Source organism: Carcharhinus amblyrhynchos, chromosome 8, assembly GCF_965287045.1.
Source record: "Carcharhinus amblyrhynchos chromosome 8, sCarAmb.v2.hapA, whole genome shotgun sequence".
Classification (NCBI taxonomy): domain Eukaryota; kingdom Metazoa; phylum Chordata; class Chondrichthyes; order Carcharhiniformes; family Carcharhinidae; genus Carcharhinus; species Carcharhinus amblyrhynchos.
Genome location: NC_137331.1, coordinates 120,361,376 through 120,384,774, shown reverse-complemented (window position 1 = coordinate 120,384,774; position 23,399 = coordinate 120,361,376). Strand labels below are relative to the sequence as shown.

General features: G+C 46.7%; 1 protein-coding gene across 4 annotated transcripts in view; it reads right to left on the bottom strand.

Moving 5' to 3' along the window:
- nipal2 (NIPA like domain containing 2) overlaps positions 1 to 8,753 on the bottom strand; it is a 94,119-nt gene extending 85,366 nt beyond the window's left edge. For all 4 annotated transcript variants that reach the window (XM_080195010.1, XM_080195012.1, XM_080195013.1 and 1 more), the window contains exon 1: positions 8,652 to 8,753. In XM_080195010.1, the coding sequence (XP_080051136.1) occupies positions 8,652 to 8,753 (102 nt within the window). The remainder of the gene's footprint in view (positions 1 to 8,651) is intronic.
- Positions 8,754 to 23,399: the final 14,646 nt, after the last annotated feature.

Sequence of the window (23,399 nt, the reverse complement as noted above, 5' to 3'; positions counted from 1 at the left end):
CAGGCATTCCTTTCCAGATCACAAAGCTGGCTGCATTGTTTAAAAAAAAAACTGCCTTTGGCTTTGTCAATTACTTTAATAAAATATTCTTTTATGAATGCTTGTTTCGTTCGATGTGATCTGCATACAATCCAACGCCAGGAACCAGAGAAATACCTCTGTAAAAGCTGAATGGAAATATTGGCCCATGCAATGTTGTATTGCTTCAGTTCAATTATTGACACTGTGTTGTGCTGTCTTTCCATCAGCAATCGAGTTTACTGCAGGAATTGTATGTTTTGAGTCACACACAGTGCTATTTGAAGAGTATCTTATCTTTTACCCTGGGTGTGTTTTGGCTAAGCTTCCTGAGACACAACCTGCAGTGCTGTGAACAGTGTTCATTCCAGACACAGCTCTGGGATTCCATCCCTAAGCCTCTCATTCCTCCTTTTAAGAAGTTCCCTGAAGCTTTTTTTTTCTGTCACGCATCCGAACACCGTAGCACTCTCCATAAACTCCAGTTTATGCAAATCTCCGCAGACCTCTGGAATTCCGTCCCCTCACCCCCCGCCTTCACACCTCTCTTTGCACCTGTAAACGCTCCTTCATTTTAGCTTCTCTGCCACTTGGCCATTCACACCCTTTATTCTCTCTGTGGACAGTTATTAGCTGGTTTCCCTGGTTTCTGTGGCTATGACTCATCTTTCATTCCCTCACCCTGCAGTATAAATACCTCCCACTTTCTATGCCTTTTAGCTTTGACAAAGGGCCTTCTGGACTCGAAACGTCAGCTCTTTCCTCTCTTTACAGAAGCTGCCAGACCTGCTGAGATCTTCCAGTGTTTTCTCTTTTGGTATCAGATTCCAGCATTGGCAGCAATTTGCTCTGTACTAACCCTCCTCTTTGACCGAGCTACTTATCACGGGTCTCAGTTTGTCATGAGGCACAGCTTTTGCTTGATAACGGCCCACTGAAACGCCTTGGGATGGTTTCATTGCATTCACAGCACGAGATAATGCAAAGACATCCAGCTAACAGTTAAATCGATTTTTTTCCTCTTTCACTGGATGTGGGTGTTAGTGGATAGGGCAGCATTTAATGTCCGTCGCTAATGGACAATAAATCAGGGCGGCACAGTAGCACAGCGGTTAGCACTGCTGCTTCACAGCTCCAGAGTCCTGGGTTCGATTCCCGGCTCAGGTCACTGTCTGTGTGGAGTTTGCACATTCTCCTCGTGTCTGCGTGGGTTTCCTCCCACAGTCCAAAGATGTGTGGGTTAGGTTGATTGGGCATGCGAAAATTGCCCCTTGGTGTCCAGGAATGTGTAGGTTAGAGGGATTAGTGGGGAAATGTGTCGGGATATTGGGATAGGGCCTGGGTGGGATTGTGGTCGGTGCAGACTCGATGGGCCGAACGGCCTCTTTCTGCACTGTAGGGTTCGATGTTCTAATGGTCCTTGAGGAGGTGGGGGGGGGGGGGTTGAGCCACCTTCTTTAACCACTGCAGTCCATGTGCTGTAGGTACACCCACAGTGCTGTTAGGGAGGAGGTACCAGGATTTTTGACCAGCGACAGTGTAGGAATAGCAATATATTCCCAAGTTAGGATGTCGCGTGGTTGGGTTCCCGTGTGCCTGCTTTCCTTGTCCTTCCAGCTGGTAGAGGTTGCAGCAATGGACAGTCAGAGCTTTACAGCACAGAAAGAGGCCCTTCAGCCTATCGTGTCTGTGCTGGTCATCAAACCCCTGCCTATTCTCATCCCATTTTTCAACACTTGTCCTGTAGCCGTCCTTAGGATGTTTCAAGCGCTTATCTAAATGCTTCTGAAATGTTGTGAGGGTTCCAGCCTCTATCATCCTTTCAGACAATGAGTTTCAGATTCCTGCCACCCTCTGGGTGGAAAGCTTTCTGCACACATCCCCTGCCCCTTACCTATCCCCCTGGTTACTGACCCCTCTACTAAGGGGAAAAGCTTATCCGAGCTACCTCATCAACACCCCTTATAATTCTGTACATCTCAATCCGATCCCACCCCATTCTCAGCTTTCTCTGCTCGAAGGGAAATAACCCCAGCCTAACTCCAGCTTCTTTTCACAGCTGAAACACTCCGACCCAGGCAACATCCTGGTGAACCTCCTCTGCACCATCTCTAGGTGCTGCCGAAGGAGCCTGGGGAAGATCCTACAGTGCATCTTGTAGACGCTACACACTTCTGCACTGGTGCTGGAGGGAGTGGAAGTGGTTCATATCAAACTGGGTTACTTTGTCCTGGATGGTGTCCAGACCTGGATTGTTGTTGAAGCCACGTTCATCCAGGCAAGTAGAGAATCTTCCATCATGTTTCTGACTTGTGCCTCTGTGGACAGGCTTTGTGGAGTTACGAGGCGAGTTACTGTCTGCAGAATTCCCAGTCTCTAACCTGTAGCCACAGTACTTATATGGCCGATCCAATTCAGTTTCTGGTTAATGGATTTTTTAAAATTCATTCGTGGGACATGGGCGTTGCTGTCTGGCCAGCATTTATTACCCATCCCCAGTTGCCCAAGGGCAGTTGAGAGTCAACCACATTGCTGTGGCTCTGAATCCCATGTAGGCCAGGCCAGGTAAGGATGGCAGATTTCCTTCCCTAAAGAACATTAATGAACCAGATGGGTTTTGATGACAATCGACAATGGTTTCATGGTCATCAGTAGATTCTTAATTCCAGTTTTTTTTAGTTAAATTCAAATTCCACCTCCTGCCATGGTGGGATTTCGTCCAAGTCCCCAGAACATTGGCAGAGTTTCTGGATTAATAGTCTGGCGATAATCCCACTGGGCTATCCTCTCCCTGTGATAGTGTTAATAGTGATTCCAGCACTGATTTCTGATTCAGCCACAGAACCATTGAGCTGTGGCAGCATTCGATGAGCAGGTTTAAGCAGCTGAGAGTCGGCTATAATGTCGGGTTAATTCGTGGTTGGAGAGGGAAGTGGTATGAGGACAGGAGTGGGATCCTGACAGGAGCAGGACTAGTGGGTAGATTGGGAGGGAGAGGTGGAGGGGATGGGTTGGCAGTGAGGAGTCAGGACGGGGGGTGGGGAGAGGCGCACAGCTAATTTGTGCAAACTCAGAGTCCACAACGAGTAAAATGCTGTCGTGATTGCCGATTCTCAAGTAGCATCCAATAGCCCCTCGGAGAAAGAACTTGCACTTAGATACTGTTGCAATGTGATATTTGCAGCCAATTTGCTCCTAGCAAGCTCCCAGAATCTTTGATAATGAACGGTAGTTTGTTCTTACTGTTAAATATTAGTTCACAGATAACAGATTACTACAGTGCAGAAAAGGCCCTTCAGCCCATCGAGCCTGCACCGATGCATGAAAGGCCCTGACCTACCCACCTAATCCCATTTACCAGCACTTGGCCCATGGCCCTGAATGTTATGATGTGCCAAGTGCTCATGCAGGTACTTTTTAAAGGACGTGAGGCATCCCACCTCCACCACCCTCCCAGGCAGCGCATTCCAGACCCTCACCACCCCCTGGGTAAAAAAGGGTTTTCCTCAAATCCCCCCTAAACCTCCCACCCCCTCACTTTTAACTTGTGTTCCTTCAAAGAGGCCAGGAGAATTCTTCTGCCAATAGAATCACTGGATCTTCGCTGTCTTCCTGAACTTTGATTTTACAGCTCATCTGAAAAGCAGGCCAGCTGGAAGTGCAGCACACTGTCAGCACCACACCGGAACGTCAGCCTCCATTCATTTTTATTTAATCTTTCCATAGGATGTGGCCGTCGCTGGCAAGGCCAGCATTCGTTGCCCATCCCAATTTGCCTTTCACCAAATGGCTTGCTAGACCATTTAAGAGGCAACCACATTGCTGTGGCTCTGGAGTCACATGTTGGCCAGGCCGAGTAGAACATAGAACATTACAGCACAGTACAGGCCCTTCGGCCCGCAATGTCGTGCCGACCAGTGGAACCAATCTAATGACCCTCTAACCTAAACTATTCCAATGTTATCCATATGCCTATCCACTGGCACTAGCTCCGTTTCAGCTGGCGTTCCTCATTGCATTCGGCCTGATTATTGTTGTGTGTATTGGTACCTGGAAGAACACAATCTGGCCTGAACTCCGAGTGACCCACAGGGAGTAAGGATGGCAAATTTCCTCCCCTGAAGGACATTAGTGAACCAGATGGGTTTTTATGACAAGCGATGACAGTTCCCATTACTGAGACTCGCTTGATGTTCCAGATGTATTAATTGAATATTTAGTTTCTGAATATCAGAATTCTGAGCATTTTTTTCCAGAATAGTTGGTCACTCGGTCAACAAAGCTGTTGTGGGTGTCAAAATCATTTCCAGGGGGTCAGGGAGAGTCTGTAACTGACAGGGCTCTGATCAACATGGGACTCGAACCAATCTCCTCAAAACACTAGTCTCGATCACTAATCCAGTGGCATCACCAACACACCACCCTCTCCCCCTTTCGTTTGCTGGAGTATCTGAAATGGGGCTTAAACCCACAAACTCTGACTGAGAAGTGACAGTGCTACCCACTGAACCAGGGCTCAAAACATCGACTCTGCTTCTCTCCTGAACTGCTGAGTTTTTCCAGCACTCTCTGTTCTTGCTTCGGGTGCCAGAATCTGTTGTATTCTGTTTATGTTGAAGACAATTTAAGGTCAGCGTACTTAAGGCCCAGTTCTGACCATTTTTATTCCCATTTTTTAACTGGTGCTGTTGCCCAATTTGCATAAACCATCAGACTAAATGCTCACTTAAGGGGCGACTCGTGTAATCGAGGAAACAAAGAACAGGCATAGGCCATTCGGCCCACCAACCCTGCGTCAACACATGACGTTTTCCTAAACTAAAGACTTTTGCCTCTACGAGGTCCGCATCCCTCTATTTCCAGCCTATCCACGTATCTGTCAAGATGCCTCTTAAACGTTGCTATTGTATCTGCTTCTACCACCTCCTCTGGCAGTGCATTCCAGGCACTTACCACTCTCTGTGTAAAACACTTACTTCTCACATCTCCTTTAAACTTTCCCCCATTTACCTTCAATATACGCCCCCCCACTAATAGACATTTCTACCCTGGGAAATAATCCAATATGACAGCCACCAAACAGCAATCATACATACCAACTCGGAGCAGGAGAAGGCCATTCAGCCCCTCGAGCCTGCTGATTTGATTGTAACTTCAATCCCACGATCCTGCCCCCAACCCCCTTTTAAGCACAATTTTATCCCAATCTAATTTTGATCCGTGTTTCCCTGAAAAGTGGGAGATATGAGAATAAATAATATCCGGACGGTTAAATCCTTTTGAATGGTGTTGGGAAGTTCAGTCACATTGCGTTCCATTATTGATAATGTGCCTACGAAGGATGGCTGTATAAAGGGTGATATGAATGGATACACATGCACAAGCTTCCTCAGTGAAGCCCGCTAATGTCAACGCTACTGAGTTTAGCAATGACCTACTTTAAACAAGCCCCGGATATTGACCTCATCCGATGTATAAAAGGGATAAATTATTTCACAATTTTATAGGAATCATGAATAAATAAATATATTGGTGAGGCATGTTCGGCTGCCAACTGTGACTCTCTCGCTTCAGAGTCTGAAGGTCAGGGATTCAAATTCTGGAACTGTGACACTCACTGGACTACACCCAAAGTTTTCAAAGGTGCTCCCTTCCAGGCAGGATGTGGGACTGAAACCTCATGTTCACAATTAGATGTACAACATCCTATCTGGTGGTCAACCAGTAGCCAGTGGGCTGGTTTCGCCCCCCCCTGGCTATTTTTCAGAGGTGTTACTAAAGTGACACACATGTAAAGCAAGGGCACATGAACTGAGGTGCACGCTAACTGCACGCAATGCCTGTGAGAGATGTGTGCTCCCTCCGCATCCAATCACAAGTAAATATTTCTTTTGTTTTTTTAACCATTTGGAGTTGATGAATCACAGAATTGTTACAGCCCAGAAGGAGGCCACTTGGCCCACCATGTGTGCACCAGCTCACCAAATGAGCATCATAACTTAGTGCCTTTCCCCCGGGACCCCTGCACATTGTTCCTATTCAAATAACCATCTAATGCCCTCTCGAATGCCTCGGCTGAACCTGCCTCCACCACACTCCCAGGCAGAGCATTCCAGACCCCACCCGCTCACTGGGTGAAAAAGATTTTTCTCACAAGACATTTGCTTCTTCTACAAATCACTTTAAATCAGTGCCCCTCTCGCTCTCAATCCTTACACGAACAGGAAGAGTTTTTATTAATATATGAATGACTGAACATTTTCTATAACTCATTATGAAATATTTGGCGTGTATTAACTGTATTTAATATTATTCATGAGGTTATGGTTAGTGAACAAGCCCGGTTTCGATCTTGCCACCCACTGAGATGAAGGAGGTCCACTCGTGCAGCCCACTCACTAGCCCAGGTTGCCCATGGCGGATAGTAGGCTAGTGAGTGACCCTCAGCCAAAAATCACTACAATAAATTATCTAGTCATTTAGAATAATGGAACAGAATCATAGAATCCCTACAGTACAGACAAGGCCATTCAGCCCATTGGATCTGCATTAACTCTTTGAAAGAGCATCCTACCCAGGGCCATTCCCCCCCAACCCTATCCCCTTAGCCTGCATACTTACCATGGCTAATAGAATCATAGAATCCTGCAATGCATGTGGAGGCCCTTTGGCCCATCGAGCCTGCAGCAACCACATTCCCACCCAGACCCTATCCCCGCAACCCCGTATATTTACCCCTGACACTAACGGACAATTTAACACGGCCAATCAACCTAACCCGCACATCTTTGGACTGTGGGAGGAAACAGGCGCACCCAGAGGAAACCCACGCAGACACGGGGAGAATGTGCAAACTCCACACAGACAGTGACCCGAGGCTGGTAACTGAACCCGGGTCCCTGGTGCTGTGAGGCAGCTGTGCTAACCACTATCCATCATCTTCAGATACTAAGGGACAATTTAGCGTGGCTAACTCATTGTCCTATAGCGTGGAGTCTGAATCGTTAAATGGTTTCAAGAAGGAGATAGATATATTTCTAATAAAAAAAGGGATATGGGGGAAAGGCGGAGAGCTGGATTTGAGACCAGGAACGGATTAGCCATGATCTAACTGAATGGAGGAACAAGCTCAAAGGGCTGAATTTGGATACTTCTCCTAATTCCTAATCTGCACATCTTTGGAGTGTGGGAGGAAACCGGAGAACCCGGAGGAAACCCACACAGACACAAGGAAAATATGCACGTTCCACACAGACACACACACAGGCTGGGATTGAACCCGGGTCACTGGCATTGTGAGGCAGTAAAAAGTCTGACAACACCAGGTTTTAGTCCAACCGATTTATTTGATAATAGACGCACAAGCTTTCGGGGTTAGCCCCTTCGTCAGGTGAATGGAGAGTTCTGGCCTCAGACAGAGCATATAAAGCACAACGGATGAATGATCTTGCCTGCTGGTTGTCGAGCGATGTTCATTCATCCGTTGTGCTTTATATGCTCTGTCTGAGGCCAGAACTCTCCATTCACCTGACGAAGGGGCTAACCCCGAAAGCTTGTGCGTCTATTATCAAATAAATCGGTTGGACTAAAACCTGGTGTTGTCAGACTTTTTACTGTGTTTACGCCAGTCCAACGCCAGCATACCCACATTGTGAGGCAGCAGTGCCATCATGCTGCTCCAGAATGCTGCTGTATGCAAAATGGCCACTTCTGTACACCTGCACTGGCTGTAAAATCCTGGGGCACATCCGGGGGCTATCTAAATGCAAATACCTTCTTTAGCCGAATAGCAGCAGATGCTGTTTGATTTCACTCCTGAGAAGAGCACTCACTGGAGGTGGGGAGTTCTCCAACATATTCCATTCACCCCTTCAATTATTTTATCGCTAAATGTCGACTAAAAACTGGGACCTCTGCCCCCACCCAGGTCCCAGCTCGGAGAACGCTCCAATTCACCTTCCTTGGGTGACTTTTATTCAAAGTGCGGATCAGGAGGGGGAAGTGGGTAAGCAACTTACAAAGTACATCTGCTCACCTTCCAGACTGCAAAGTCCCGGGCTGAAATTAGTTGGAGCCAAAAAAAAATAAATAAAACCCCCCAAGTTTGTTAAAACGGAGAAAGTTGTGGGTTAGCAGAAAACTTTCAGTTTGAAACTTGCCGGCCGAACGGCGGGCTCAAACTTTGCAATTTCTACTTTTGAGTATCAAATGTCTGTCCAGTTCCAGAGCCCTGTCCCTGTCTGCCGGGGACGGGGGAGAGAGAGAGGAGGTAAAACTCAACCTGGGAGTCTTAACTTTTCACAGTTAAAAGTTTCCAACACATGTACCACTTATTGCACCAGAGGGGGAGAGGGTTGGGTCATCACTGTGCCTCTCTCACTTTAAAATAATTAAATGAAACAATAGTCAGACCCCCCTGTGAACTAAAATCTGCACTTGCTGCTATTTTGAAATCTCCCCTACAGTGAGTTGGCATCCTCTATCCCCTTTAGCCTGCATGGCTAATCCACCTACACATTGTGGGACACTAAGGGAAAATGTGGCAAAGCCAACTGTCCATCACACTAAATACATACATATCTGCAACAGCCGGACTATTTTATTAAGTCTTTTTAGATTTGAGTTGCTCTTACCTGGTGCAGGCTGTCCCAGGTGAGTGGCACGGTGCTGTTCTGTTGCTCCGAGACATTGTTAAACAGTAGCTGGGCTGTAGTCACTGAGGTGGCAGTGGTCATTGTTTAGCTCTAACCACCCCCCCACCCCACAACAAACAGTACCCCCTCCCCCCCCTCCGACCCACCCACCCACCCACTCCCACACCCCCGGCTTGTCCCCAGACTGCTGTCAGATCCGCTTCCACCGGGAGCTGGCAGGCAGAGTCTGTGCTGAATCACAGATCACCCTCTCCTCCCTCCTCCCCGTCCCCATTTGTCTGGAGTGAGCAGCAGAGGGAGAAGGCAGGAAAACGTGACCATCCCGGGGGTTTTCTCTGTGTAGCCACCTCCCCCCCCCCCTCAATTTAACTAACTTCCAGCATCACTGCCTCCTGGAACTTCCTGATCCTTTCAGGATCCAGCGGGTGGATGCTGAGGGTGGAGTTTGCAAACTCCTGGGCAAATCAAACTCGAGTACACATTGCCTTGTGTCAACATCTCCACACTCGTTTTCAGACAAAAAATTGTCGGCGACAAGTGAGGGTCAGGAGGTAAGTGGACCTCTTCTGCTTTGCTGAATTTACTATCGGTGAAAGATCTCTCTACTGGATTCAGCCTGGTTATCAGAAACCCCTTAGTGTCAGGGAAATTAACAGGGTAAATAGATGGGGTTAAGGTGATGGGGCCTGGGTGGGATAACAGTCAGAGGCATGATGGCACAGTGGTTAGCACTGCTGCCTCACAGTGCCAGGGACCCTGGATCAATTCCTAGCTTGAGTCACTGTCTGTGTGGAGCCTGCACGTCCTCCCCGTGTCTGCGTGGGTTTCCTCCAGGTGCCCTGGTTTCCTCCCACAGTCTGAAAGACGTGCTGGTTAGGTGCATTGATCTGTGGAATGTGGCGACTAGGGGAATTTCACAATAACTTCATTGCGATGTTAATGTAAGCCTTACTTGCGACTAATAAATAAACTTTTACTTTACACTGCTGTCTTGCCCCTCTGTTGTTCAGGGGTGGGTGGTTGGAGTTGAAGTGAAATTAGCTGCCAAGTTGTCACAGGGTCTGATGGTGGCAATGTGGAGTTGCTGAGCATTTTCATAGAATCCCCACAGTCTAGAAGGAGGCCATTCAGCCCATCTAGCCTGCACCGACAACAATCCCATCCAGGCCCCATCACCTTAACCTCACATATTTACCCTGCTAATCCCCCGTCACAAAGTGGCAATTTCGCACGGCCAATCAAAGTTTAAAGTTTATTTATCAGTGTCACAAGTAGGCCTACATTAACACAGCAATGAAGTTACTATGTAAATCCCCTAGTTGCCTGTTCGGGTACACTGAGGGAGAATTTTGCATGGCCAATGCACCTAACCAGCACGTCTTTCGGACTGTGGGAGGAAACCCACGCAGACACGGGGAGAACATGCAGACTCCCCACAGGCAGTAACCCAGCTGGGAATTGAACCCGGGTCCCTGGCGCTGTGAGGCAGCAGTGCTAACCACTGTGTCACCGTGCTGCCTGAATTTTGTATGTCGATGGCCCCCCCCCCCTCTGCAGAATCAAAAGCAAAATACTGCGGGGGTGGGGGGGGCTGGGAATTTGAAATGTAAAAGGAACGTACTGGGAAAACTCAGCAGGTTAGGCAGCATCTGTGGAGAGAGAAAGAGAGGGTGCAGTATCCCTCTCCATGGTTCTGAACAAGGGTCACCTACTCCCCTTTAAGACAGAGACGAGGAGAAATATTTTCTGCCAGAGATCTTTAGGGTGTGGGATTCTCTCCTCTAGAAGGTAGTGGAGGCTGTGTTGTTAAATATATTCAAGGCTGAGTTTGAGAGATCTTTGCTGGATAAGGGTTAATGGGGGGGGTGGGGGCAGAGCGAGGGGAGGGGAGGGGGGGTCAGACAGGAAAATGGAGCTGAAATCACCAGCAAATCAGCCATGATCTTATTGATTGGTGGAATATGCTCAAAGGGCTCCCAAGCACTGTACTCCTTAAATGTTGATTCTGTTTCTCTCTTTCTGTAGGCACTGCCTGACTTGCTGCGTGTTTTCCAAGTTGTGTTCGGTTTTTATTGTTTGTAACATCATCATTCGAAAGGGGAGGCGTTTATCACCTTTGTTTCCACATTTGATTACTTTTTGCTCTTTGTACGAGAAGTGAATGTTGTGCTTCAGAACAAGTGATGCAACACAATCAGATTATCTATCCTGTAGTGTTGTGCTATTGTTACTGCACTGAGACTAGGCAGCGTGGTGGCACAGTGTTTAGCACTGCTGCTTCACAATGCCTGGTTCGATCCCAACTTCGGTGACTGTCTGTGCGGAGTTTGCACATTCTCTTTGTGTCTCCGCGGGTTTCCTCTGGGTGCTCCAGTCTCCTCTCACACTCCAAAGATGCGCGGGTTAGGTTGATTGGCCATGCTAGATTGATCTAAGTGTCAGGGGATTAATAGGGGAAATATTTGGGGCTATGGGAGTGTGGTCAGTACAGACTCAATGGGCCGATTGGTCTCCTTCTGCACTAGTGATTCTAAGCATCTGTTCCCCATCCCTAATTGTCCTTGAACCAAATGGCACGTTAGGCCATTTCAGAGGACAGTTAAGACTCAACCACATTGCTGTAGATCTGGAGCCACATGTAGGCCAGACCGGGTAAGGACAGCAGATTTCCCTCCCTAAAGGACAACAGTGAACCAGATGGGTATTACCACAACTGATAATATTTTACTGAGACTGTATTCTATGTTTATTAATTGAAATTAAATTTGTTATATTCTTTAATGGGAATCCATTAGGTTAGGGAGATTGGTCATGCCAAATTGTCTCTTAGATGTGTAGGTTAAATGGATTAGCCATGGTAGAAATGTGAGGTTATAGGGATAGGGCCTGAGTAAGATACTCTGTCAAAGATTCAGTACAGATTCGATGGGCCAAATGGCCTCCTTCTGCACTGTAGGAATCCTCTGGCTTTATGACTTGGGCACTGACAGCATTTTTCCACCAGCTGTCTTGGTGGGATTTGAACCCGTGTCCCCAGAGCATTCGCCCAGGCCTCTGGGTGATTAGGCCAATGACGTTACCACTATGCCATCATCTCCCTGTGAGACTCCAGGCCCACAGCGATGTGACAGCCCTCTGCAGTGCTATAGTGTGAACAGGCCACTCAATAGTTTCAAGAGGGCGTCTCACACCACCTCCACGGGGCCGGTGAGGGGTGGACAATAAACGTGGGCCACGCCCACATCCTGTGAATGAATAAAAACAATGTGAATATTCCCAGGCTCCACACAGTACAGCTGAAGTTCTCCTGTCCCTGGAGTGTAATCCTTGTTGTGATTCTCGGTGATGAGTTGTTGTTCCTTACAAATAACCCCGCCATGACCTCACTGTGTAAAGGCTAATTTATTGGCAACTTGTTCCACTGTTTACCTTGCATTGTGTTAATAATTAAATTTAAGTTTGATTGAAGTTAAGGAAGTGCAGGATTCAATGTCAGTCGTCAATGGTTTCATGCGTGTCATCCTTTACGAAGAAACAGAGCCAGTTATGTTGGGACGGGGTTGTGATGTCTCCCTCTTACTGTACACAGCCCCGTTCCACACCCTACCCAGTGTTGTCAGTAAACTGCAGGTGTACATGGATACCCGTGAAGGTTAAAGCAAATCCGACCGGCTGTTAGGTATCTGGGCAAGCTTGCTCGAGTGAACATGTGCTTTGGTCTCCGCAAACCCCAATTGGATGATAGCTGTAGACTTGACCATCCCAATTCACTCCTGAATGGCCTCTTCCATTTCACCCTCTATAACACTGAAGTTCTCCGGCTGCTCCAGTTTCCTCCCACAGTCCAAAGGTGTGCAGGTTAGTTTGATTGGCCATGGTAAAATTGCCCCTTAGTGTCCTGGGATGTGTAGGTTAGAGGGATCAGCGAGTAAATGTGTAGGGATATGGGGATAGGGCCTGGGTGGCATTGTGGTTGGTGCAGACTCGATGGGCCAAAGGGCCTCTTTCAGCACTGTAGGGTTCTATGTTCTATATTCAAAGGTCTTCTGCCTGGGTCCTTACTTGTACCAAGGGTTGGATTTGTGGAGCCCACAGGAATAAGATTGATGTTGGGGTGGTAAGGGATGGAGGGGGGGGGGTGCTGCTGCAAGGAGAATTGGGTGGGAGTACCCACACTGCATTCCTAACATCTAGAAAATTGTCCCCAGTTAAGTCAGTGATGGGAAGGAACCCAATGTCCGGTGAATCTTGTCCAATGGAGACAGGAAGGCAATTAGGCTCAGAAAAACAATTGTTCCTTCGAGCACCAGAATTTCGTGCTGGCTCAGGGATTTGATGGGAATTACACACAGCTTTCCTGTGGCAATTCCCTGGCAGTTCTCCAACTGTGCTTAACCCTGAAAAGTGTCAGGTGATATACTTTGGAAGCAATAGAGATTTAGAGGTTTCCAGTATGGAAACAGGCCCTTTGGCCCAACTTGTCCATGCCGCCTCTTTTTTTAAAAGCCCTAAGCTAGTCCAATTGCCCGCAATTGGCCTATATCCCTCCATACCCATCTTACCCATGTAACTGCCTAAATGCTTTTTAAAAGACAAAATTTTACCTGCCTCTACCACCTCTGGCAGCTTGTTCCAGACACTCCACTCTCTGTGTGAAAAAATTGCCCCTTTGTACTTCTCCCCTCTCATCTTAAACCTGTGCCCCATAGTTTTAGACTCCCCTACTTTTAGGAAAGATATTGATTATCTATCTTATCAATGCCTCTCATTATTTTATAGACCTCAATAAGATCGCCCCTCAGCCTCCTACGCTCCAGAGAGAAAAAAATCCAAGTCTATCCAGCTTCTCTTATAACTCAATCCATCAAGTCCTAGTAGCATCCCAATAAATCTTTTCTACATTCTTTCTAGTTTAAGAATATCTTTTCTATAATAGGGTGACCAGAACTGTACACAGTGTTCCAAGTGTGGCCTTACCAATGTCTTGTACAACTTCAACAAGACATCCCAACTCCTGTATTCAGTGTTGTGACCAATGAAACCAAGCTTGCTGAATGCCTTCTTCACCATTCTGTCCACCTGTGACTCCACTTTCAAGGAGCTATGAACATGTACCTCTAGATCTCTTTGTTCTGTAACTCTCCCCAGTGCCCTAGCATTAACTGAATAAGTCCTGCCCTGGTTCAATCTACCAAAATGCATCACTTTGCATTTGTCTAAATTAAACTCCATCTGCCATTCGTCCAATTGATCAAGATCCCGTTGCAATCCGAGATAACCTTCTTCGCTGTCCAATATGCCAACAATCTTGGTGTCATCTGCAAACTTACTAACCATGTCCTGTATATTAATGGGAGTAAGTGGGAGTAATTTGACAAGGAAATATACTATGAAAAATCTGGGAACTTCCAAAGAACAGAGGGACCTTAGCATGCCTTCAGTTGTCTGGGCCCCAGGCTCTGGAATGGGGAGATGTTGGCATTGGGGTATTTTCACTGGACTAGTAATCCAGAGATCCAGGTTAATTCTCTGGAGACCTGGCCTTGAAACTGGAATTCACATCAATCTTTATCGATCGTCATCTTCATATCTGAGGAATCGCGAATCATAGAATCCTACAGTGTAGAAGGAATCTGCACCAACCACAATCCCAGTCAGGCCCTATCCCCATAACCCCATGTATTTACCCTAGCTAGTCTCCTTGACACTAAGGGGCAATTTAACATGGCCAATCCACCTAACCTGCACATCTTTGGACTGTGGGAGGAAACCGGAGCACCTGGGAGGAAAGCCACGCAGACATGGGAAGAATGAATCTGTCGTCCTTACCTGGTCTGGCCCACATGTGATTCCTGAGCCAAAGCATTGTGGTTGACCCTTAGAATGCCATCAGGGTTGGGCAATAAATGGTGGCCCAGCCAACGTCACCCACGTCCCATGAAAAAATAAAAAACGATCTCCCCTGTAAACCTCTCTACTTCTCTGTCTGGCGTTCTTTCTTCCAGTTTCTTATTTAAGGCTTCCTCTCTGTCCAAGCTTTTGCTCATCCCCTGTGTCAAACCTTATTTCGTACACATCCTGTGGGATATTACAACTTTTTTATTCATTCTAGGGCTGTGAGCAGCACTGGCAAAGCCAACATTTATTGCCCATCCCTAATTGCCCTTGAGAAGGTGGCAGTGAGCTCCCTTTCTCAACTGTTGAAGTATCTGATGTGTAGGCACATCCATAGCGCTGTTAGGGAGGGAGTTCCAGGATTTTGTCTCAGCAACAGTGAAGGAATGGCCAATATATTTCCAAGTCAGGATGGTGTGTGGCTGGGAGGGGACCTTTCAGATGGTGATGTTCCCATGTATTTGCTACCCTTGTCCTTCTAGAAGGTAGTGGTCATGGGGTTGGAAGGTGCTGTCTAAGGATCTTGGCGAATTTCTGCAGAGCATCTTGTAGGTAGTACACATTGCTGCTACTGAGCGTTGGTGGTGGAGGGATTGAATGTTTGTCGATGTGATGCCAATCAAATGGGCTGCTTTGTCTTGGATGGTACCAAGTTTTTCGAGTGTTGTTGGAGCTGCATCCATCCAGGCAAGTGGCAACTATTTCATCACACTCCTGAGTTGTGCCCTGTAGACAGTGGGCAGGTTTGGGCTGTCAGGAGGTGAGTTACTTACCAAGGATTCCTGGCTTCTGACCTGCACTTGTAGCAGTATTTATCTGGCTGGCCCAGTTTGGTTTCTGGTCAATGGTAACCCCCGGGATGGTGGGGGATTTAGTGATGGTAATGCCATTGAATGTTAAGGGGCAATGATTACATTTTCATTTGTTGGAGATGGTCATTGCTTGGCACTTTTGTGGCCCAAATGTTATTTGCAGTTGTCGGCCAAAGCCTGGATATTGTTCCGGTCCTGCTGCATTTGGACATGCACTGCTCCATATCTGAGGAATCGCGGTTCGTCCTGAACATTGTGCAATCATCAGTGAACATCCCCACTTCTGACCTTATGATGGAGGAAAGATCATTGATGAACCAGCTGAAGATTGTTGGGCCCAGGACACTACCCTGAGGGGCTCCTGCACTGATGTCCTGGAGTTGAGATGATTGGCATCCAACCACCTTCCTTTGTGCCAGGTATGACTCCGATCCACAGAGGGCTCTTCCTCTGATTTCCATTGACTCCAGTTTCTCTGGGTCTCCTTAATGCCACGCTCGGTCAAATGCAGTCATGACATCAAGGGCAGTCATTCTCAGCTCTTCAGCTATTTATTGCTGAAGTTCGGCTCTTTATTGCTGAATAAGTGCCTCTTGTTGATGACGCCTATTCATCATTTTAATGATGATCGAGAGTAAACTGATGGGGCGATAATTGGCTAAGTGAACTTTGTCTTGCCTATTATACATAGGACAAACCTGGACAAATTTGCTGGGTAGATGCCAGTGTTGTAATTGTATTGGCAGAGCTTGGCTAGGGGTGCAGTAAGTTCTGGAGTACAAGTCTTCAGTACTATTGCCAGAGTGTTGTTATGATAGGCTGGGCGAATGGGCCAGGAAATGGCAAATGGAATTTAATGTTGGCAAGTGTGAGGTGGTCCACTTTGGTAGGAAGAATGGTAGGAAGGACTATTACTTACGGGGCGAAAAACTGCAGCAGGCGACGGTGCAGAGGGACCTCGGGGTCCTTGTGCATGAGTCGCAAAAACCCAGCCTGCAGGTGCAGCAGGTGGTCAGGAAGGCGAATGGGATGCTGGCCTTCATAGCGAGGGGGATTGAATATAAAAGTAGGGAGGTCTTGCTGCAGCTGTATAGGGCATTGGTGAGGCCGCAGCTGGAGTACTGTGTGCAGTTTTGGGCGCCGCACCTGCGCAAGGATATTTTGGCCTTGGAGGGAGTGCAGAGGAGGTTTACTAGGCTGATACCGGAGTTGAGGGGGTTGAGCTATGAGGAGAGGCTGAATAAACTAGGCTTGTACTCGTTAGAGTTTAGAAGAATGAGGGGAGATCTCATTGAGACGTATAAGATGATGAATGGGATGGATAGGATAGAGGTGGAAAGACTCTTCCCGCTCAAAAAAGACAGTAGGACTAGGGGGCACAGCCTCAAGATAAAGGGGGGGCGGTTCAGAACGGAGTTGAGGAGGAACTTCTTCACTCAAAGGGTGGTGAATCTCTGGAATTCTCTGCCCGTTGAAGTGGTGGAGGCTGCCTCGCTAAATATTTTTAAGAAGCGGGTTGATGGGTTTTTGATAAGAGAGGGGATTAAGGGTTATGGGGAGAGGGCGGGAAAGTGGAACTGAGCCACGACAGATCAGCCATGATCTTATTGAATGGCGGGGCAGGCTCGAAGGGCCAGATGGCCTACTCCTGCTCCTATTTCTTATGTTCTTATGTTCTTATGATGATACTTTGAAGTGTCCAGTGCCTTCAGCCATTGTTTGATACGAGGTGAATTGAATTGACTGGAGACTCCAGAGGAGGCTGAGATGGATCATCTACTCTGCACCTGAAGATTGCTGTGAATGCTTCAGCCTTACTTTTTGCTGGGCTCCTCCATCACCGAGGATGGGGATATTTGTGGACTCTCCTTCTCCAGTGAGTTGTTTAATTGTCCACCACCGTTCATGGCCGAATGTGGCTGGGCTGCAGAGCTTAGATCTGACCCGTATATTGTGGCATGCAAATAGTTCTGTGTTGTGGCTTCACCAGGTTGACAGCTCAGTTTTAAGTTTGCCTGGTGCTGCTCCTGACATGCCCTCCTGCACTCTCCATTGAACCAGGGTTAGGAAATCAGAAACACAAAGGGACTTGGGAGTCCTTGTTCAAGATTCTCTCCAGGTTAATGTGCAGGTTCAGTCGGCAGTTAGGAAGGCAAATGCAATGTTAGCATTCATGTCGAGAGGGCTAGAATACAAGAACAGGGATGTACTTCTGAGGCTGTATAAGGCTCTGGTCAGAACCCATTTGGAGTACTGGGAGCAGTTTTGGGTTTCATGTCTAAGGAAGGATGTGCTGGCCTTGGAAAGGGTCCCCAGAGGAGGTTCACAGGAATGATCCCTGGAATGAAGAACTTGTTGTATAAGGAATGGCTGAGGACTCTGGGTCTGTACTCTCTGGAGTTTAGAAAGAGGAGGGGAGGATCTTGTTGAAGCTTAGAGGATCCTGCAAGGCCTGGATAGAGAGGACGTGGAGAGGGTGTTTCCGCTAGTAGGAAAAACTAGAACCAGAGGGCACAACCTCAGGCTAAAGGGACGATTCTTTAAAACAGAGATGAGGAGGAATTTCTTCAGCCAGGGAGTGGTGAATCTGTGGAATTCTTTGACGCAGAAGGCTGTGGAGGCCGGGTCATTGAATGTCTTTAAGATAGATAGGCTCTTGATTAATAAGGGGATCGGGGAAAATGGGGAAAAGGCAGGAGAATGGGAATGAGAAAAATATTAGCCATGATTGAATGATGGAACAGGCTCGATGGGCCGAGTGGCCTGATTCTGCTCCTATGTCTTATGGTCTTATAATCCACTGCCTTGATAATAACGGTTGAGTGGGAGGTATACCGGGCTGTGGGGTTACAGATTGTGCTGGAGTACAGTCCCACTGCTGATGGCCCACAGTCCCTCTTGGTTGCCCAGTCCTGAATCGTTGAATCTGTTTGAAGTCTATCCCATTTAGCATCATGGTAATAAAATGGAGAATATCCTCAATGTGAAGATGGGACTTCATCTCCAAAAGGACTGTGCAGTGGTAACTCCTACCCCAATACGGTCATGGACAGATGCAGCAGGCAGGTTGCTGAGGATGAGGTCAAGTATATTTCTCACTCCTGTTGGCTCCCTTGGCAGTCCCAGTCTAGCAGCGATGTCCTTTAGGATCCGGCCAGTTCGGTCTGTGATGATGATACCAAGCCACTCTTGGTGGCGGACATTGAAGTCCCCCACCCAGAGTACATTTTGTGCCTTTGCCACCCTCAATGCTTCCTCCAAACGGTGTTCAAACATGGAGGGGTGTTGATTCATCAGCCGTAGGGACATGGTAATTAGCAGGAGGTTTCCTTGCTCAGGTTTGACCTGAAGCCGTGAAACCTCCTGGGACCTGGAGTCAATGTTGAGGACCCCCCCTCCCCTCTGTATGCCACTGTGTTGCCACCTCTGCTGTATCTGTCCTGCCAGTGGGACAGGTCGTGCCCAGGAATGGTGATGATGGTGTCTGGGACATCACCTTTGTCAGGCTGTTGCTGTGTGCGAGACAGCTCTCTCAAACTTGTTAAAGGTGCTAGATAAATATAAGTTGTTGTTGGATAAATTCATTTGCTTCATGCAAATTAAAACATTGTAATTATGATAATTAGTGAAGAACACATCTCCAGCAGATGAGTGTGAAGAATTTCAATATTGTTTGTTATATTACAAAAGAGAGGAGGCTTGCTCACAGCGAACTGTGTTAGTCTTCACTCCGAAAGCTGGTCGATTTGAATGAGTTTTATTTTAATATTCAGATGCTGTGCAAGCTCTGTTCCTGACTGAGCTAGCAGGGGTGAGTCTCTTCGCTGTAGGGTCTCTCCAATGTTTCATTAAGAGTCCTATAAATAAAGTAAAGCATTGTGGGGTGCCAGCCATGAGTTGGAATTCAATCACTTTGACTGGTTTGATCTAAAATTGGCGCTGTCAGGTTTGGGCAAACCATCTGCAACTGTGCACTGGATGCTTGAGTTTTGGCTGTGCACAGTTTGGGAGGTGGATCGGGCACTCTAATTCACTAATTCTCCCAATTCTGACACGAAATGCACTAATTCTGGGCCTTAATGGGTTCTTATTAAACTTTTGAATAATCACGTTTTAAACAGAAATGGAAGAATATCGCAAACGTGTGTTTGTGATATAAAAATCTTTGTAAAAAAAAAGCAAATCTTTCAATAGACACAAGGAGCCTTTAAAAATGGCTGCCAGAAGTCACCTGACCTTCTACAACTGAAATATTTGTGAAGCTACTGGAAGGCTTCAAGCGGATTCACAAATTGTCAGACCCAGACATGTGAAGACATTTGGAAATTCAATGTGTGTTTCCACCAAGGGTGAACAGAAACTCATTGACAATGGCTTCCCTGAAGGTGTGAATAGATCTTTCCCCATTTCCACCTGAAAGAATGGAAGCCATTGAGATATCTAAAGATTAATTACCTCACCTAAAAGACAATGGATGGGATTATGCCCAGACCTGGCTTAAACCAACATCTAACATGGAAGCACATTTCAACAGTTTGAGTAGCAATAGCATTGAGTTTTCAAGTGTGTGGTGTCTGGCTGAGAAGTGCCATTTTGTGCAGAGAACCCAGAAGACCTCAGGAAGTGAGTTCTCAGCTGAAGTAGCAATGAATAGTGTGTGAGAGCTGCTTTTCTCATTCTGTCACTGGGAGACAGGGAGGAAGTTGTCCAGGAATGAGCGCTGTTCTGTTGAAAAGGGAATCCAAGCAGTGTTCAAAAATCATGCAAAGGAACAGGGACCTTTGCTCGCTCCTCCAGGCTACTCTGAGTCCACCTTCCAAGGGAACCTTTGACTAATCAACTACAGAAGCCATCACAGCTGCTGAACACAACTCTTCAACTTCAACCCTTTACTCCAGAAAAACCAACACTCCAACTGCACGTTATGGGCTCGTAATAATATTCTAAAGGAATTTGATCTTTGTAATGATATCTGTCTGTATCCGTATTTAGAATTTCTATGTATTCAGTTTGTCTGTGTGTGTGTGAATTTTAAAGATAAAGTTTATTTATTAGTCACGAGTAAGGCTTACGTTAACTGCAATGACGCTGCAATGAAGTTACTGTGAAAATCCCCCAGTTGCCACACTCCGGTACCTGTTTGGATACACTGAGGGAGAATTTAGTATGGCCAATCAAGCTAACCAGCACGTTTTTCAGATGTGGGAGGAAACCGGAGCATCGGGATGAAACCCACGCAGACACGGGGAGAATGTGCAGTCTCCACGGAGACATTGACCCAAGTGTGAATGTGCTTGATGTGGTGCGATGCCCCTCGCCCCCGGTGGTAGACTAGTGACCTGACCCAGGAATAATTAGCTGCAGAAACCAATGAAACAGACCTTTGCACCAGCAGGATACAAAAAAGTTGAAAGAAAGAGATGCTTTGTCTGTGAGAAGGTACTGGTAAGCTGTCTTAGTAGAATCACAGAATCCTACAGTGCAGAAGGAGGCCATTCGGCCCATCAATTCCACACCAACCACAGTCCCTCCCAGGTCCCATTCTTGTAATCCCTCATATTTACCCTGGTAATCCCCCAACACTAGAATCAATTTAGCATGGCCAGTCAACCTAACCTGCATACCTTCGGAGTGTGGGAGGAAACCAGAGCACCCAGATGAAACCCACACAGTCATGAGGAGAATGTGATGGACACGGGGAGTCTGGTGAACCTTTCCTGAACTGCTCCCATTGCATTTACATCTTTTCTTAAATAGAGAGAGCAATACTGTACACAATACTCCAGGTATAGTTGCTCTGGTGCCCTGTACAACTGAAGCGTAACCTTTCTACATTTGTATTCAATTCCCTTCACAATAAATGATAACATTCTATTAGCTTTCCTAATTACATGCTGTACCTGTACACTTTTGTGATTCATGTACTTGGTCACCCAGATCCCTCTGCAGCTCAGAGCTCTGCAATCTCTTACCAACTAGATAATAAGTTTATTTTTTATTCTTCCTGCTAAAATGAATAATTTCACATTTTCCACATTATTCTACATTTTCCAGATCTTTGCCACTCACTTAATCTATTCCTTTATACTCTCCTTAGAACCACAGAATTCCTACAATGCAGAAGGAGTCTACACCAACTCTGATAGAGTATCTTACCCAGGCCCATCCCACTGCCCTATCCTTGTAACCCCATGCATTTACCTGGTAATCCCCATAACCTACACATTTTGGGACACTGAGGGACAATTTAGCACAGTCAGTCCCTGTAACCTGCATATCTTTAGACTGTGGGAATAAACCAGAGCACCCGGAGGAAATTTACACAGACAGTCTCCAAGGCTGGAATTGAACCCGGTCCCTGGTGCTGTGCTGCCCTTCAAAATATACTTTCCTCCCTATCTTTGTGACATCAACAAATTTGGCAACCCTCCCTTCAATCCTTTCTTCCAAATAATTTATATAAATTGTATCCATTTATGCTGACTTTCTGCTTCTTGTTAGCTAGCCAATCTTCTCTCCATGCCACTATGTTACCACCTATAACAAGAGCTTCTATTTTCCACAATAACTTTTGATATGGCACTTTATCAAATGTCTTCTGGAAATCTAAGTACAGTACATCCACCAGTTCCCCTTTATCCACAGCACATGTGAGTTCCACAAAGAACGCCATTAAAGTTGGTTTAACCTGACTTGCCTTTCACTAAACCATGTTAAGAACAAAGAACAAAGAACAACACAGCACGGGAAACAGGCCCTTCGGCCCAACAAGCCCGCGCCGCCGTCCCACTGTCTCAGTGACCTCTTCATGATTTTAGTCTACACCTAATGTGCGAGGATCAGGGAGGTCCAATTTAGGGACAATTTAGTACCCAATCAATCAGCCTAAAAGCACATCTTTGGGGGATGTGGGAGGAAACCGGAGTACCCGGAGGAAACCCACGCAACCACGGGGAGAACGTGCAAACTCCCACAGACACAGGCCCAAATCCATGTGTCCGCACAGCAACAGAGATAGTCTCTGAGCTGTCATGTTGCCCACGAGATGGTCCAGTTTAAGCACACTAACGACATGAAGCAATAGGCAACTCCCGAAGCAACGTCCAAGAGCAGCCCACTACAACCTGCCGCATGCATGCCCCTTGCTGACTCTGCCTGATTACTTTGAACTAATCCAAATGCTCTGCTATAACTTCTTTAATAGCAGCTCTTAGCATTTTCCCAATGACAGATGTTAAACTGACTGGCCTGTAGTTTCCCATTTTCTGACTGCCTCCCTTTTTGAATAATGAAGATACATTTGCTATCTTCCAATCTAATGGAATCTTCTTCGAATCTAGGGAGTTTTGGAAAATTAAAAGCATCAACTATCTCAGTAGTCACTTCTTTCCAAACCTTAGGCGAATTTGTCAGTCCGGGGATTTGTCAACCTGCTGGTCCAACAATTTACTCAGCACCATTTCTCTGATGACTGCAACTTTCCTGAGTTCCTCCCTTACTACCACTTCCCTGTTTATAGCTGTTTCTGTGATGTTATTTGTTTCCTCCATAATGAAACTGAATCCAAAATACCTCTGATGAAAGGTCATCTACACTCGAAACATTGGCTCGATTCTCTCTCCATAGATGCTGTTGGACCAGCTGAGATTTTCCAGCATTTTCTGTTTATGAAGTAAAATATTTGTTTAATTCATCTGCCATTTCCTTGTTTTCCCATTATCCACTCTCCAGGTTCGTGTTCTGTCAGACCAACACTCAATTTATCAAATTGGGGCGGCACGGTAGCACAGTGGGTTAGCACTGCTGCTTCACAGCTCCAGGGACCCAGGTTCAATTCCCGGCTTGGGTCACTGTCTGTGTGGAGTTTGCACATTCTCCTGGTGTCTGCGTGGGTTTCCTCTGGGTGCTCCGGTTTCCTCCCACAGTCCAAAGATGTGTGGGTTAGGTTGATTGGCCGTGCTAAAAATTGCCCCTTAGAGTTCTGAGATGCGTAGGTTAGAGGGATTTAGCGGGTAAAGTA